Raw genomic sequence first — 18,908 nt, 5'->3', positions numbered from 1 at the left:
GAATTTGTCATAAACAGTAAATTTTATTCTCCTCAACTGTAAAGTGGAAATAAAAGCACTTCTTTCCATGGTGATTATAATAAGCAAACAATAAATGTCTGTACTTAAAATAACATTTATAAAAATATTTCCTACTTGTCTAGGACCCTTCGCCCCCAAACTGAAACAACAGCATCTAAATTAGTAAAAAGAGACTAATCAAGCAAAAAGTTATCTTTTATCTTTCATTTGTTTTGACCTAAAGCGAATGCCTCACAGTTTCAGAATCTTCATAGTATCAACTACATCACAGTGATATGTTTTTTGGTTTTGTGCTTCCTTGGATAAAATCTAACATGAAGAGTCCCTTTCAGAATTCTGACAGGACAGCTCCGAAATGGACCCACACGAATACATTCCGCTGACCTCTGACAAAGGAGCAAAGGCAATTCAACGGAGAAAGGACAGTCTATGCAACAAATGCCGCAGCAACACTGACAGGCACGTGCAAGAAAAAGAATCTAGACCCGGAGATTCTTCCTAGACAAGAATCTAGAAAGGAAAATTTATACCTTTCACAAAAATGAATTCAAAACAGATCCGACTTACTAAATGTAAAACACAAAATTTGTAGAGAGTAACACAGAAAAAAAAAATTTAAGTGACCTTGGGTTTGGCAATGAATTTTTAGATATAACAACAAAAATACAACCCATGAAAGAAAAACAAGTGGGACTTCATTAAAAGTAAAAAAGCCACAGACTGGAAGAAAATCTCTGCAGAACAGAATCTGATACAAACCTGTAAGCAAAACTCACAAAGAACTCAAAGCTCAACCATAAAGAAACAAACCAATTAAAAATGGGCAAAAGATCTGAACAGAATTCTCCTCTGCAGTAAACAAGGTTCATATGTAATTGTTAAAGTCTCTTTGAAACCAAAAACGTTATGCTAATTTTCAAAACAGAAGAAAAGCTGTAAAACAGTAGATATATTGATGCTTCATTATTTAAAAAAAACAAACCACCAGGGCATACAAGCCAAATGCAATATAACGGGAAAAATATTTTGAAACTTTGCATTTCAGAATAGGATGTCAAACTATGGAACTTTTTCTCTTCTGTATGCAAATTAACCAAGGACGACATTTACATTCATTTTACATGCCAAATATACAACTAAGGCAGTGATTTTCAACTGATGTGCTGCAAGAAGCTTTAAAACATGTAATACCTACTTATTTAGTCAGGGGCACTGACCTCTTTTCCCTTAGATGGTCAAATTAAAAAGAAAATGACAACAGCCAATACAACAATAGCTATCTGGTGTGAATGGATCAAAATTATACCTAATTTTTGTCGGATTGGCAAAAAATATATTTTTTGGTGTGCTGCAGAATTTTAGTAATTAGTTTATGTGTGCCATGAGATGAAAAAGGTTGGAAAATCACTGATTTAAAGGATCAAATTTGGATTTTCCTCTAATTAATTTGCTTTTTCTCTTGGCTGGTCAATAGCTGCTCATTAGACTTTCTTCTAGTTCCATCATCTGGCTTGGACACCATCTACAGGGCCCCACGGGAGGAAAGCGGACCCCCCCTGCCTCTGCCAAACTGCAGTCACTAGATTGGGGGAACAGAAGCAACTGGTGGAGAGTGAGATTCACCTCTGTTATGATGGCTTTTTGGTCCTTCACCCTTTGGGCCTCTTCTGCATCCTGTTCCAGGCTGAAGACTTTAGAGAGGGGCACTGGTTTCCCATCTCGGCACAGGACTGCTTGGCACGTGCCAACGTTGGCCACCGTCAGGCTGAAGCTACTCGTTGGATCAGCAGTGTCAGGGCGGATGTAACAAAGAAGAGCGGAAGAGCCCAGCTTCTGACCAGCCATCCCTAATTTCCTATTTGGAATGAAAAGAAAATGAAGACATGGTAGCTAGTTTTAGAAGTAAGTGGCAGTCCCTCGTGTCCATTATTTTCTCATTTTCCTGCCACGTGACTGTGAGCCAAACTCACCCTTATCCATCTGAAAGTAGTCTCCGCTATAGGTGATAATGCTGAAGAGAACCTGCCTTCCACTCTTAGCTCACTAAGTACAGGAATTTCACACCAAGGGTGAGGTTAGAGGAGATAGTGAAGGTACCTTTCTCTGCTGTGAAGGTACATCCTTCTCCCTGTGACTGATCATAGAACACAATGGCCTACTTAAGTGATACCAACTTTAAGACGTCAGAATCACCTGGAGGGTTTGTTAAAACACAGATTGCTGGGTCCACCCCCAGCATTTCTCATTCAGTAGATAAGGGACTGGCCCAATATTTGTCATTTCTAACAAGTTTCCAATGATGCCGAGGCTGCTGGGGTTATTGTCCTAGAACAACACACTGAGAAGTCCTTTAGGTTGTGAATTCCTTGAAGGAAGAATCATAATTTTCCCTGTGTTTCTCCCACACACATGGCATCCAGCCCCCAACACGGAGTACACAACGCTAACAAACACAGAGCAGATGCTATCAAAGAGATCTGGTTTCAAATCCCAGCTTTGCCACTAACTGGCTATAGGTCCTCAGCAAGTTATTTCTCTGAGAAATTTTTTGATAAAATACCCACCTCTTTGGCTTGTTTTGAAAATTAAAGATATGGTATGAGAAATGCTTGGTACAATGTCTGGTTCTTAGGTGGTACTTCATAAACTGAGTTCTCTTTCCCAAATCCTTTATTTTGCCAAATTCCTGGCTCAATTCTAATGCTAAAAAATAGACTCCTTTCCCTACCTCTTTGCTTCATGTTATAATGAGAGATAAAACCAATTTGGGCTCTGGGTGTTCCATTTCAACACTGATTATACTAGATAACCTTCTCTAAGTTATGCATATTCTATATGCAGCCCACCTGATGGGGAAGATGCTCCATTAGCTACCAAGAGATTTTCAATAGTTTGGTTATAAGGGGTTTTAACACTTACGTGGCTTAGAAGATTAGTTAGTAAACTCCCATAAGTATTCTAAACACATGAATCTGATCAATGCTTAACCCTCTGTGGGTCACGGACTCTTTAGAGAACCTTATAAAAGCTACCATCTTCCTTCCCCCAGTGTATGAATGCATATATACACATACAATCTTTTGCACATGATTTCTGGGCTTTCCAGGACCTCAGCAGCCTTTGGGTTCAATAGAGAAAACACCAGTGGTTCCACGGGCTCTTTAAAGATCAAACCCCCACATTCCACGTGGCTAAAGAGAGAACAGTCAGGGCAGAAGGAGCACCATTTCATCTTGATCCTGTCCCTATAATTAGGACTCCGACCTTCTGGCTTAGTGAGATTTATTTTCCAAAAGTAGAACAGAGTTAGGGATTATTCAACCCACCTGCTTACCTGTGAGATACCAAGAAGGTGTTAGCCATGGACACCGTGTCATCTGTCGAATTCTGTACCTCTTCCAAAAGCACGTCTGCCATGGTGCACTGGAGCAGGCGAGGGAGCTCCTCATTCCGGTCCCCGTCGAACATGCCGTACACAGCCCCGACGCCCTCTGCAAAGCTGTCCACAGCCAGCGCAGATATACACAGCCTATCACAGACATACAAGGAAGACACACATTAGGTAAAGGACTGTCTCTGGGGAGCCTTCTTTTAAAAAGTGAGTGCTAAAGGTTAGAAAAAACACACGAAAAGTGTTAGAAAATTAAGCAGCATTTGAAAGAGTCAATGTTGTTAAGACACGGGGCCATTCGGCCACATTTAGAGGCAGTACGTACTAGCTTTGCTAGGTGCTGCCTACGACTGGAAAGATTAAATGTTTTCTCTGAGCAGTAATTAAAGACTAGCACTGTCAACACCCTTCAGCCAGAGACCCCCCAGAGGAACCCTGTACTTAAACAAGTTGCGTTTGGTATGCCTTGCAGCATGGGACAAGGTACATCATGGAACTCTGGGGTGTATAGGTAAGTGGGTGTTGCAAAACCTAATATAAGTTTGGGCTCTGACTGGGTCATTTTGGAGAAGGTCTAATGAAGGGGTGATCATACTGGATTTGGAGCCGTCAGAAAGTTGGGTCATTTATGGTTGAGTAGCTCAATAAATCCTATGTATAGGATAAGATTAACACAAGGATGAAGCTGTAGTAAGTACGAAAGTGGCAGTCACCTACTTTAGGGATGAGAGAGAGCATGTGGTATTTTGTGGCCTGTGCATTCATCTTGTTTCTGTCTCACTGGATCATGGTCTCAGAGGGGTCTTATCTGATGTGGAGATTCTGTGATCTGTTTACATGCTACATGAGATCACCCCCCCGCCCTCCCTTTAGCATGAGATTAGTCTCCAGATGTCCGGGGCTGGCTGCCTTTTTTCTTTCTCAGGTCCATGGCCAAGATACTCACTTATTTCTTTGACCTGCCATCTCAGCCAGCCCATGGCTCCAGAAAGTTGATGTAACTGTAGACTCAGTGGTTGGCAACGGTTTCTGATCAATTTTCAAGGTTGTGATATGGCTGTGGGAAGTGGAGGAGGGGAGGATTAAACTGTATATACGTCTATATTTTACAAAAACTATCCCAACAATGACATGCATGTTTTTATAAAACAGTCTTTTAACAGAGTAAGATTCATTTCCAGAGAGACTAAGTGAAAGCAGTATGCTGACCCACTAGCCAAAAAGAAGGGAAAGGGTAGGAGGAAGATCCAGGGGCCAAATATTGTTGTAACTGATGCTGTTCATTTCAATGAAAACTAAGCACAACAAGGATTTCAAAGTTTGAGGCTACTGTCTACTTATTTTAAGTATTTTGAGAGTTAAGTCTTGGTACAATGAACGGCTTGCTCTGTCTCTGACATGTTGTAAATGTAAAGTGATCTGTGCCACCTTAAAATATCTACCCATGCCTGCCGTATAAAGATAGCCAGTGTGTGGCTGAGCAGTAGCCATGGTGCTGAGTTCTAATGCACATGGACCAGAACATTCACATGGATGGACAGAACATCTGTCCACAACTGAACCAAAGCAGACGGCCATGGGGCTTTATTGCTTCATCCATTCTATTCCTTTAAATAATCGAGATCTCCACAGTCCTTAAGAAAACCAACACATGGCTGGGGGGACAAGGCACATGGGGATTCGTTCTCAAAAATGTTCTTACCTAAATGTGTCCAGCGTCTTGTGTTCCAGAACCAGATTTGTATTGCCAGTCAGGTCAAGGTCTTGTAAGGTAGCAGGCAGAGCCTCCGGAATTAGTATTTCTGTCAAGTCATTGCAGCTTAGGTCTACAAACTGAGAGGAAAATGAAGAAACCAAAAGAAAATACATCATAGGTAGTTAATTCTTAACTCCCTACACTCAGTGTCCTACTATATGCTCCAAGGAAACTTAATTGCTTCCCAGGAATCTACTAAATATACTGTTACCCCTTGCTTCTTCCTTTTGAGATCAACCTCATTCACACTCCTCATTTCCCCCAGAGGGACATCATTCCAGCCCATGAAAGTACCTGGATCTGAGGCAACTGCAGTATCTCAGGGAAGATGCTGATGTTGTTGGAGTGTGCGACGAGGGTGTGCAGCCTCTTGCAGTTCGCTATGGTCGTGGGAATGGTTTTAAGCTTGTTGCCACTTAGGTTCAGTTCCTCCAATTGTTCCAACTTATTTAGTTTGCTGAAAAAGAAACACCAATATACCACGCTGCACCCAAAACGAGCTGCCAAGCAAGTTTTATAGCAGCCAGATTACAGAGGCAACCTGGTCCACTGCCAGATGACTGGTCTTAAGGAAATCAAACACAAGGAAAGGGATGGGCTCACCAAGGTGACTGTTCCTGCTAAATCTCAGCCTAATCTGCCTCTCAGCGTGTTTTCAGGGCCCAAAGCTTCCCTTGCTTCTCTTACAGCTGTTGGATCTTGAGGGCATGAACAGCTTCCTACTAAGTGACTTATGGGAAGCTGCTGAATTAGCATCAGCCTAGGGTTGGGAGATTAGCTGTGATACTTACTTCCCCACTAACTAGTTGCAAAATACTATATTAGATAATGTCAGCCTGTGTCAATATCCTCAGCTATGACAGTAGCTGTACCACATCATCACTAACAGTCCTTTCGGTTTTAAATTTCTACTGTTACCTATTCATAACATAATCCATCTTTGCTAAACATTTTATTGTGTTTATTATACGTACAGTGCTGTGCTAGGTAGGTGATTCACACTGTTCCGCTGAATTGGGCAACGTTTTCTCTACAATAAGCAAACTATCTGAAGATGGCCTGATTCCTCTATCTAGATTACCACAAGTTGCTCTGATTTCTTTTTACTGACTGATTAAAAAATTTATAAAAATAAACTGCTGTGACACATGGAGAACATTTAGAAAATAAAGAAAATAAATCAATAATACTACCAATTGGAATGAATTACTACTCTTATTTTGCTGAATTTCCTACATAACTTTTCATATGCATATTTGTTTTACATAACATTTATATCCTGCATTTTCATATTACATATAATAAATAATTTTTTAAAAGATTTTTATTTATTTATTTCTAGACAGAGGGGAAGGGAGAGAGAAAGAGAGGGAGAGAAACATCAATGTGTGGTTGCCTCTCCCATGCCCCACACTGGGGACCTGGCCAGCAACCCAGGCATGTGCCCTGACTGGGAATCGAACCAGTGATCCTTTGGTTCACAGGTGGGCACTCAATCCACTAAGCCACACCAGCCAGAGCACATATCATAAATAATTTCTATTGCTAGAAAAGCCATAAATACCTTTTATGGTAAATTAAAACTGTTTTCTTTTTTATTACAATGGTAGTATATATTCACTGAAAAAAGAAAACAATTAGGAAAAAAACCTTTTAATCCCAATACCAGAGATGTTTTGATGGAGAGTATTTGTGACCTTTTTAATTCAAGAAACTATAGTTTTCAAATTAAAAAATGATGCTACATTATATGTTTTATAACTTGCTTTTTAAAAAATACTTAATAACATGCTTTAGAAGTGTTCCATGTCCACACCTCATGCTATTCTCTTGCACTACTTGGAGCCCACTCGGACGTCTCCGGCTTGGTGTCCCTATCTCAGCCGTCTGTTACGGAGCACCCGGAACTGTGCGAGCTTCTGATGACAGTGCAAAAGAAACAGAAGGTCTGGACTATGCCTGTGCAATTGTAACACTGTTTAGGAGATGACTGGACAGTGGATTCATTATTCAGTATAGAACATACATTTTCTTTAATGTATTGCTCCTAAATTTCATTTAGTTTTCTTATCTATATTCAGAGTACTCTAATTTTGTATGATCTCCTGTTCATTCTTGTCTTTACTTCTAACTTATTACTTTCATATTTTTAATGTGTTTTAAGTTTTCTATCAGCCTGTTTTTGACCTCTCCAACAATAAGAGTGTCACCAAATTAGGTGAAATTCATGAGTCAGAGTGTTCACCTGGTATCTCCCAACAGCTTCACAAACCAATTTACTTGTGGTGGTCTGTCATTTTCACTTTATAGGACAGTATGTGGGGCCAAGTGAATTAATCTCATAAGATTTCAAGAGATCTATCACATCCCGAAATAAATATTCTGTATTCACTTTAAAAGCCACTGTTTAAATTCTTTCCAGGAAGCAATCAAGTTTATCCTGCTTATCTTTTATGAGCTCTAAATATCTAATTTCATAACTATTCACAAAAGTTATAATCGCTATCAGTTTTCCTGAGTTTATCACATTTCTAAGAAAACTTATAAAATAAAATTAGAATCAAAATATAGTTTTGCCCTGGCTGGTGTGGCTCAATGGACTGAGTGCTGGCTGAAAACTAAAGGGTTGCTGGTTCGATTCCCAGTCAGGACACGTGCCTGGGTTGCAGGCCTGGTCCCCAGTGGAGGGTGTGTAAGAGGCAACCACACATTGATGTTTCTCTCCCTCTCTTTCTCCTTCCCTTCCCCTCTCTCTATACATAAAATCTTTAAAACTATATATATATAACTATATATATATTAAAACTACATACTTACATAGTTTTATTGTTTTCAATCAAATCACTAACATTTCTCTTTTTAACCGTTTTTTTCAAAACATGAGTTTTAATATTACTTTCATGGTAGAGATGGATTTTTCTGTTATCAAATTTTATCAAATGTATTTTGGAAGATATTTATTTTTCTACTGACACTGTTTAAAACTTTGACCACATTAAGTGTCTGTCTTATGTATTCTTATAGGTGGAGCCCGGCTAACTGCCGTTCATCTCTTCCTCCAGGAAGGCCGGCCCTACCCCGAGGCTCTGTGCAGTACAGCCAGCTACCTGCCTATATCTTTAACATCCTGCTTTTATTACCCTGCACCGCAATGGTGTACATACTGGTCTGTTTCTCCAGTTTGACAGTGCGTTCCTTACAGACAGAGGCTGTGACCTAACCACCACTGCTTCCTCAGCACTTACACAGTACTTGACATACAGTGGGCATTCAATATTCACTGCTGATCCTTGAACAAGATGGGTTTGAACTGTGCTTGTCCACTTATACACTGATTTTTTTTTAGTAAGTATGGTTGGCCCTTCCTGTCTATAGGTTTCCCATTCGTGGATTCAACCAACTGTGGATGGGAAACAGCATTTTTGCATTCCCAAACACGGTTTCCCAACTACAAATCAAACATAAGTTTTTTTTTAACCACAGGTGGTTGAATCCACGTATGCCAAGAGCTGACTGTAGAGTCAAAAGTTATGTGGGGTTATCAATTGTATGGGCATCAGTTGATAATCCCTCCCACCCCCTTGTTGTTCAGGGGTCAACCATATACAATGAATTAACAAACTCAACAGTATTTTATAAAACAGTGCTAACAAGAGAAAAGAAAAATTAACTCCAGAATTTAATTTATTTCATAAGCCTGTACTTTTCTAGGTTGAAAATTCTCAACCTAGAAAGTAATGTTACCATTCATTATTAGGTAACTACAACTAAGAACTGAACACATTTTAACCACAACTTCTCTGGTTACTGATACTTAACAACTGAGCACAAACATTTTCCCATTCAACTAGTGGAATCACAGCATCAGGAAGTCCCTCAAAATAAAGCAAGAGTACCCAGTCAGACAGCTGCAATGTAGTCTGACAAACGTGAAATTCACGTTATTTGTCTGAAATGACCAAAGTTTGCACTCACTCACCTTGCGGGAAAAGTCTGTAGCTGGTTGTTTGCGAGATGCAAGATGCGCAGGTGCGGGTGCCCCACCAGGACGGGCACACACTGGTCTGTCAGGAGGTTGCTGGTCAGGTAGAGCAGCTGCAGGGCGCTCAGACTCTCCTCCCCAGCACAAGCAGATGGCAAAGACTCCAGACTGTTTGCAGATGCATTCAAGTATCTGAGGCTGACAGCACACACAGAAGTCATCATTTCTTTCATGGTTATTTGTTGCCTTGTGTAGAAAACGCCATGCCGTTACATGCTCCGAAACTCATGACAAAAGCAATTTTCTCCAGGCAGTTTCCCTGTCAGTTCTAAACAACCAAAGCTCCTTTTACTCAACTCATGAAAGACTACTTGACTTCACTTATTCTACTTATTCCTTTATTCTGTATTCTATTTGAGAATACAGGCTTGGTTGTGGTCCCAGTCTTCTGCAGTGTTCTGAAATCTAAATCTATCCTTGCTTCATCTTTTACTGTCTGTATGTCCCCTGAAAGAGTGCTGTTGGGTGTCATGTTCACAAATATATGAACTGTGAAAACCACCCTTCAGAGAAATTTTTGTCAGACTTCAACAGCGTGATATTTATTTAGCTAAATCCCTTGTAATCCCTGATAGCGGGCATACAGGCTGTTTCCAACCGTTTGCTATTAGACACACTGTAACAAGCACCTTTGTATCCTTATCCAATTATTTATTTTATTATTATTATTATTTTTTTAATGTATTGACCTTTAGAGAGAGACTGGGAGGGAGGCAGAGAAACATCAGTCTGTTGTTCCCTTTATTTATGCATCATTGGTTGACTCTTGTATGTGCCCTGACTGGAGACTGAACCCACAACCTTGGCCATCAGGACGACTCTTTCACCAACTGAGCACCTGGCCAGGGCAATTATTTCTTCAGGCTGCGATTCCCAGAAGCAAATCCTGTGTTACACATATTGCCAAACTGAGCTCCAGAAAGGCTAATACTAAATTATAATATATACTGTGTGTATTATATATTCAAACACTTTTTAGAATTTCCAAAGATTTTTTTTAGAAAGTCCAACCAAAAGTATTGAGATGTTTAAGCTGACAAAGAATAAGCCAGATGCTTGTGGGCTAAATGCTTTTTTATGTTTCTTATAGCCCAGCGATTTTCAACCTTTTTCATTTCCTGGCACACATAAGCTAATTACTAAAACTCTGCAGCACACCAAAAAATATATTTTTTGCTGATCTCACACAAAAAAAATAGGTACAATTTTGATTCATTCACACCAGATGGCTACTGTTGTGTTGGCTTTTGTCATTTTTTTATTTGACAATACAAGGGAAAAGAGGTCAGTGTCCCTGAATAATAGTCAGGTATTGCATGTTTTAAAAATTCTTGTCGCACACCAGCTAAAAATCACTACTGTAGCCTTATGTTAAATTACTACTGCTTATCTCTGCTTTTCCACGTCTAAGCTGGAGACAATACTGCTTTCTCCATATTGCAGAAGGCTATATTAAAAACTAATTTTTATTGAATGGTGGGTAACATATGCACTAGATAAACACAGTTATGGGTATTAAAATAAGAAGACATATCCTCTATTGTTAATTTATAATGTGAAAGCAAATAACACCTTCTGAAACAATGTTATCTTTAAATGCAGTTTTCAAAATAGGTAGTAAAAAAGTGCTGCAAATGGAGAATGAAAAACTTAATGATAGCCTGGTAAAGCTAGAAGCAAAAACTAAAAGAACTTCAGTGGTATGTCCTTTTGTCCTAATGTAAAAGCTGAAAATTGCCAAGGAAGCTGTGTCAGAATGCTGTAATTTCTCTTTAAAGGTCATAACTGTATTCATTTTCTAAGATGAAAGCCCGACCCTTCCCCATCTGTTTGAAACTGTTTACAACACCAAAACTTCATAAGTATTTGATGGTTATTTCGACTTCCGAGTTGCAGATCATCTCATAAAACACTGTCACATTTCATTTCATGAAAAGTGCAAATGTCTCCACCCATAGCTGGACAATGAGGTAAGCACTGTAAATCTAGTTCCAAAGGTCACCCCAATGCCAAGCCAGTGCAGTTTGTTTAAGCCAATGATTCGGCTCTTCTACATACCATCGCCAGCACTTACTTTAAGGCCTTGGAGAAGAGGGCGTCTGGCAGCCGGGTGAGCAGGTTATGCTGGATATCCAGCACCTCGAGAGGGATGTGCTCCACTAGCCCTGGGAGGTGCTGCACACGGTTGTGTCCCACCATCAGCTTCCTAAGACTCAAGCTACTAAGAATTCTGGAGGTGGGGTAGGGGTGGGAGGACAGGACAAAGACACAAAAATCTTACTTAAGTCTTTCTTTCTGAGTCTGCCCTTAGATATTGAAGTGAAATCAGTAAGTGAATAGAAACATACTTTTCTAGACAGTATCATCTCCGACAAATGCCTGGGCCATGGCTGTGTACTTACCCACCACCCGTCAGTAAGTCCTTAGGGTCATTCTGGGAAAAGGTGAATTAACAAAAGCAAACAGTACAGAACAGATCTACGCAAATAATTTCTAGAATAAATCGACTGAGATTTTAAGTCTATATAGCACCAAAAACTTCAGTTAATCTATTAATATAATTAACTATAATAAATTAGTAACAAAATTTATTATAACAAAACCACTATTTTGTACTTAAATGTGCTAGGCCACTTAACTATGAAGTTCAGAAGGATTAGTGATTCGCCAAAGATCTCACATTGAATGTAGTAAATGGCACAGTCAGGATTTGAACTAAGATCCGACTCCAAAGCTTGGGTTCATACCTACTATACTGCAAAGCCTCTAGTTTAGTTTTAAAGACTCCGCTAGGTGATAACTACACATTTTACACCTCACATCAATAGTATTTTCAATGCTTCTGAAAACACCATTTACTCCCTCCCCAAAGCACCTCTCTCTTTCCCCACTCCACATGCAGAAATTACAACATCTTGTCAAGGTCAGCTCAAATATGCATTCTCCATGAACCATTCTCTAATTATTTAAGTTCTGAATTTCTAAAATGTTTTATTTATACAGTGAAAACATTTTATTTATATAGCGCAGCGATGAAAAGTGAAGGCAAATGACTACATTCAAATGCCAGCTCTTATCATTTCGTAGTTAAGTGTGACCTTGGGCAAGTTACACAGCCACGCCAAGCCTGCGTTTCCTCATCTGTAAGATGAGGGTAACAGAAAAGTAAATAAGATAATAAAAATGAAGTTCTTAGAATACTGCCCAGCTCACAATAACTCATCCCATAAAAAGTATTAGTAGTATCATATCACCAACCTGTGCCAGAAACTCTGGTTACGTTTCATCAGGTACCTGTGCACACGCCCAACTACCTGCTTACTAAGTTTCCTTCAGGCCAAGACGATGCATTAGCCGTGACTGTACCCCTCAGAGCACCTCACACTGCCCTGCACTCAGCAGGCACTCGATATCCATTGCACAAATGAATGGAAGTACCTACGCAAGGGAACCCAAATCTGGGAAAATAATTAAACACACGCATACAAACACATATTAACATACATGTATATAATACATATATTAACACACACCTCATAGGAACCTCTGTCAGAAGATTATAGCTCACATCTAATATTTCTATCTTCTTTGCTTCACAGGCCCAGTCAGGGACACATTCCAGCAGGTTTCTATAAAAAATAAATAAAGTCATTTATGATGACGAGTAGAACTCATTCACTTGTCTGTAAGACATCTGTTAACTGGCCCATGAGCCCCTCCAGGGCAGGAGCACTATCTCCACAGCATTCTGGGTCCACTACCCGGAATACACTAGGTGGTCAATGAACGCTGTTGAGAGGTGGACAGTGTCATGCGGGATCGATCACGCTGCACGCTCAAAGAAGATACAAAGGCTTTCAGCAGCAGGAAAGCACACACGTAGTGGGATGGTTGAGGGGGAGATGAGGAAAGACTTAATGGAAGCAGCAGCATTTTAAACAAAACTCTGAAGATGAGTAGGACTTCCACAGGTAGTAACTGGGGAAGAGGAAAGCACATTCTGGAGAAAATTAACAGAACAAATGGAAGTGAGGCAGTAGGGGCACAAGGTAACGAGTGTGGGGCGGGAGGTGGAAGTTTCAAATCATTTAGAATGTGAATTCAAATATTTAGTAGAGCACTGGGCAGACACTCAGTAAAAGGATTTTATTTTCAGAGGTTACGTAGTCTCTACAGGCCTCCGAGTATCTACCGATCCATCGACAGATGGGAGGAGGCAGAACGAGCTCAGTGCCCTAGGAGAAAGGCAGACACTGCTAGGACGGCCCAGCTGGAATGGATGGAGGCAAGCGCCCTAGGAAATATGACATCTGGGTTGGATTTGAAGAATGTTGTACCGTGATCACCTGAAGTGAGGAGGACATTCCCAGAAAGAGATGACAACACAAGTGAGAACAAAGACAAGAAAAGAAATGGCATGACGTATGTGAGAATAATAATAAGCAGTTTGGTGATATGGCAGGAGTGACAAGAGTGAGGCTGGAGAGAGCTAAATCATGTCGAGAAGGCTGTGAGTTTATCCTACAGGTATAGGGGGATCACCGAAGCAGTGGGGAGATGAGCCAGTTTTGCATTTTAAATAAAAGGTCACTCTGTGGATACATGGAGGTCTGTTTGAGGTGATTCTATTAGTAAAAGGAAGAACAATCAGGAAGCCGTTACAGAATTTCAGACAGGCAAAGCTATGGGCCTAAATGAGTGGTGATGCACACAGAAGGGAGGGGAGGGATTCCAGAACTATTTAGGAGGGAAAAAGCGCAGAACTACTGGAGATGGATTAGACTTGGGAATAGAGCAGAGAGGAGAATCAAAAACGACTTCCAGGTTCCTGACCTAGGTGACCAGGGGGAAAATTATATCCAGAGACAGCACCGAGAAGCTCTAAATGAGGTTGGAAATCATGCATCTATAGTGGTGTCCATCTGGATATGATTGTCTTCTGATAATGCCCAAGCTGAAATAGAAAACAACAAGTTAAAATGAGGTGTGGAGGTGGGTGAGTTTAATTCTGTGCACGTTTAAGGTACTGGGAGGTGTGCGGGTCAAAATGGCTTAGTAAGAAATGGGGCACGTGGGTCTGAGGCTAAACGAAGACGGTCCAGGCTGGTAATCTAGGCGATGATGACACTGAAGTGTAGCTGAAATCACTGGAATAAAGGAGACCACGTCAAATAAGAAGTAGTGCGGGCCAAGGACAGACCCCGGACTGAGCACCTTCAAAGGACTAGCTGTGGAAGAGAAATATGCAAAAGAGGCAGAAGGAATGGTTAAGGTGACCTAAAACAAATTAGACTGCATTAGCCAGCTCTGGAAATAGCGTTCTGGAAGAAAAGAGAGCAAGAATAATAGGTCGATATAGAAAAGTTCCGTAAGAGAAGGTCTAAAGCAAGCTGCAGTGGGGTAAGCAAATGGGAATGCGGAAAGTGAGCCACCAAATGCAAATAATAGAGAAATTTAGATCAAAAGGTGATGAAAAAGATTTGATAGTAGCTAGAGGAGTTACAAGATAGAGGGAACGTGTTAAGATGGAGGAAGTACGATTGTGTGCACAGGCCGAGGAAAAGGAAGACAGTGAGCGCACACCAGAAGAGAGGAGCAAGCCCACTAACACAGCAGTGGGAGTGGCGGGGACGGGATCAAAGGCACAGATGGCTGCACTGGCCTGAGGAGAGGAAAGAAGCTGAGAATACATATGAATCTATGTGAATTTAAGCGAAGTGGGAGGAAGTTGAGGGGCATCACCCAAGATGGCCTCTATTTCCTCAGTCAAGTAGGAGACGAAGTGCAGAGCAGTTGAGGGGAGCTGAGCAATTGGGGGCAGATGCCCAGGGTAGTGGAAGGAGCTAACAAAGACCAGTAAGCTCCAGATAAGGTCGGAAATCATGAATGTACAGTAGTGCCCACTGATTTTCTTCAGCAAGGATCAAGCTCGGTGGAGAAGGTAAACCTTATTATTGATCCATATTGGGGTTTTGCTGGGAAGGTATGACAAAGAAATGCATGGAAGGGAATCTAGAACGGCTTCATAATAATGATAATAAAGTACTAACAACAGAAAGAAAACTGGCTATAGCAACAAATATTCACTGAGAGACTATTTTATGGCAGGCGTTATGTTGCACATGTTGCACTTTTTATCACATTTAATCTTTGCAACGACCTTGCCGACACAGGACTCTGTCCATTGCCCTGTGTACTCTCTGCTCACAGCACTTACAAAGTTGCCCTTAACTGTTTGTCAAACTCTCCAACAGACTATAAAACTCAACCACTGAATCCTGAATGACTAATGTTAAAAATGAATGAAGGAAAGAAAACAAACCTCATTTACATTTACTCTTGCTCAGCAGAAGTTAATGCAATGCTAAATATAATTAATATCTCTCTGAAAATCTGACCAACATGGGTCACAAGAGTATCAAACAAATAGAAAAAATTCAAAATAAACTACTATTTAAAACTAAGAATTATCTGACTCAAACTGGCAAAAAGGAAATCACTGCTCTGATTCACCTCACCCTAAATTCATAGATTTTAAGAACAAGTGATTCACAGGCCCATTTCTGTTTCAAAAGGAGCCTTCCTTTAACTAGACAGTATGGGCATTAGACTAATTCTTCCACTCACCCTTTTGTCCTTCTCCAGGCTATCCAAATATTTCCATATATTTAGATTTCTTGTACATCAAAATTACAAAATTATCCACATACAGCTCTTCAATACTAGGAATCAAACAAGCACCACCCTCATGAGACACACTCACCTGGAAAGTTCTAGAGAAGTGAGAAGACTGGGCACCGGATAGACATTCACTGCTGTCAGCCCTAATCAGAAACAAACAAGTGTTAGTAACATCTCTAAAGGATAAAGTAACTAGAGTTAACAAGGCGAGAGTGGCTTAGTGGAATCATCAGAGAGGAAACTGACATCACCGACTGACATGAACTGAAGACAAAACTCACTAGGTGGTTCATACTAACTGCTTGATCCCAATTTGAAGACCAACTACAACACTGATGAAGGACCTTGTGTACTGCTCTGATTCACACGGATCAGGCAGCTGTTCAATGTTAACAGTAACTACTTGGGCTTTTTTTAAATCGATAATTGGATTTTTACTGGCAATATTTTAACTTTCAACTAAAGTAAAACATAAATATGATCTTAAGTGTATAGATCAATGAATTTTTCCAAACAGAACACGAAGTGTAACCAGTTCCAGCCCAGAGCAAGAAACAGAACATTACTGCCAGCTCTCCAGACGCGTCCCCTCATCCGCCCTTCCAGTCACTGCCGCCCCGCCCTGACTCCCTACGCCACACGCTACTCTGGCCTATTTACATATATATACACGTACAGCATGTAAAGTTTCTGATCAGGCTTCATGCACCCAACATTCTACTTGTGAAATCTGTTCATATCACTGCATATGGTTGTAACTCATCCATCCTGCTGGCAGTCTAAAACTTTTGATGTAAGTGTAAAATTTGTTTCTCTATTTCAGAGTTTTAGAGCATTTTTAAGTCTTTTCCAGTTGGGATTACTATAAATAGTGCTTCTATGGACATTTTCCCCATGTCTTTTGTGGACTGACATAAGCATTTATGTTGAGTATAAGAGAGGAACTGTTGAGGACAGGGGCTACTATGTTCAGCTCTAGTATACAGTGCTGAACAGATTTCCAAAGTGGTTGTACCGATTTACACTCCCAACAGCTGACACTGGTATTTTCAGTCTCTTTCATTCTAGTCCTTCTGATAGGTGTGTAATGGGGTTGTTGTTTACAGATATTGTGAGATGGTACTAGGCCTTTTGCCATGGAAATGTTCATCCCCAGGTCCGTTTTCCATTTTTTTTTCTTTTTCAGAGGTGAAACACTGGGGTTTCAATGTGCACATCCCTGATGACTAGTGCAGTTGAGTGCCTTTTCCTGTATTAACTGATCATTTGGATAACTTCCGCAAAGCTGAGATCTTTACTCTTTTTCTTTTTAAAGATTTTATTTATTTTTTGAGAGAGAGGGGAAGGGAGGGAGAAAGAGATGGAGAGAAACATCAATGTGTGGTTGCCTCTCACATGCCCCTAATGGGAACCTGGCCTGCAACCTGGGCATGTGCCCTAAATGGGAATCGAACCTGCAACCCTTTGGTTCGCAGGCTGGCACTCAATCCACTGAGCCACACCAGCCAGGGCAATTCTTTACCCTTGAGGCATCAAAACTACAAATGCTGTAGTGAATTCTTCCGGGTGGTTGAATTTAAGGATTCTGTAAAGAGAGGAGCTAACTTCAAATGAGCCCCATTTATCCCAGTACTGGGATCGAATCTTCATTACCAAGAAGGACTGCATCTATGTCAATGAGGTCTCAATCAATAGGGTCAGTCACTCAGATTCTTTAGATACACTAAGAATAGAAAATGGAGCCCTGGCTGGTGTTGCTGAGTGGATTGAGTGCTGGCGTACAAACTGAAAGGTCTCCAGTTCAATTCCCAGTCAGGGCACATGCCTGGATTGCAGGCCAGGTGCCCAGTTGGGGGCATGTGAGAGTCAACCGATTGATATATCTCTCACACATTGATGCTTCTCTCCCTCTCTTTCTCCCTCCCCTACCCCCTCTCTAAGAGTAAATAAATAAAATCTTAAAAAAAGAAAAAAAAAAAGGAAAACGGGCCTGGGGATGAACATTTCCATGGCAAAAGGCCTAGTACTATCTCACAATATCTGTAAACAACACAAGTCAACACTCACCAGCAGTGACACTGTTATGATCTCAGCAGTTAATCTAAGCTACAATCTGAAGCTTCTGTAACATGACTAAAGGCAGTCAAAAGAGAAGTCTTAACTATCTTTTATCCTAATAATGTATGGTATTTTAGCGATACAGAAAAGTTAAAAGAATAAAATAATGAATACTCATTGAGTCATCATCTAGCTTTTAACAAATCCTCACATTCTGCCTTATTGCTTCGGACTTTTTAAAATAAGAATTAAAACACTGCGCATACCAAGAAGTAAACATTATCCTGAATGTGATTTTTAGCATTTCCATGGATTCTTTCATAGCGTTATGGCATAGTTAGAGCTAAGAAAACAACATTTTTGTGTGTTTGAAAATTTGATCAAACTATCATAGCATACATATAATTATGTACTTTCTTTTTTTTACTCAGAAGTGTTTCTGAGCCCTGACCGATGTGACTCAGTGGGCTGTGCGTCCTCCCACAACCTAAAGGTCGCTAGTTTAATTCCGAGTCAGGGCACACGCCTGGGTTGTGGGCCCAGTCCCTGGTTGCGAGAGTGCAAGAGGCAACCAATCCATGTTTCTTTCCTTCTCTTCCTCCCTCCCCTCCCTTCTTTCTAAAAATAAGTAAAATCTTTTTTTAAAAAGTGTTTCTGAGATTTATCCATATTAACACACTAAGCTTTAGTACATTGATTTCCATTACTGTGTAATATTCTATTATACATATATCACTGTTTAGTTTACTCATTTTCCTATTGTCATTTAAAAAAATTTTTTTTCACTATAACAAACGACGCTGTGATAAATACTCTTGAAACGTCTTTGGGAGATATTCCAAGCAAGGGAGCTGCTAGAATGTGGGCTTCAACTCCCCTAACACCGTCATGTTGCTCTCAAAGGCGGTTTTACCAACGACCCTCTCCCGGGCAGTGTATGGGGGCTGCTTCTCCCTATC

The 18,908-nt window shown here is 40.5% G+C and overlaps 1 protein-coding gene across 1 annotated transcript in view; it reads right to left on the bottom strand.

Moving 5' to 3' along the window:
• The window catches only part of PHLPP2 (PH domain and leucine rich repeat protein phosphatase 2), a 71,798-nt gene that overhangs the window by 5,612 nt on the left and 47,278 nt on the right, over window positions 1-18,908 (bottom strand). Inside the window, exons 10-18 of the mRNA XM_024556111.4 lie at window positions 15,974-16,034; window positions 12,744-12,839; window positions 11,285-11,440; window positions 9,148-9,348; window positions 5,463-5,625; window positions 5,115-5,245; window positions 4,359-4,469; window positions 3,356-3,550; window positions 1,645-1,876 (exon numbers count right to left, since the gene is read on the bottom strand). Of these exons, the coding sequence (XP_024411879.2) occupies window positions 1,645-1,876; window positions 3,356-3,550; window positions 4,359-4,469; window positions 5,115-5,245; window positions 5,463-5,625; window positions 9,148-9,348; window positions 11,285-11,440; window positions 12,744-12,839; window positions 15,974-16,034 (1,346 nt within the window). The remainder of the gene's footprint in view (window positions 1-1,644; window positions 1,877-3,355; window positions 3,551-4,358; window positions 4,470-5,114; window positions 5,246-5,462; window positions 5,626-9,147; window positions 9,349-11,284; window positions 11,441-12,743; window positions 12,840-15,973; window positions 16,035-18,908) is intronic.

Source organism: Desmodus rotundus, chromosome 12, assembly GCF_022682495.2.
Source record: "Desmodus rotundus isolate HL8 chromosome 12, HLdesRot8A.1, whole genome shotgun sequence".
NCBI classification, from domain to species: Eukaryota; Metazoa; Chordata; class Mammalia; order Chiroptera; family Phyllostomidae; genus Desmodus; species Desmodus rotundus.
This window is presented reverse-complemented; position numbering and strand designations above follow the sequence as displayed.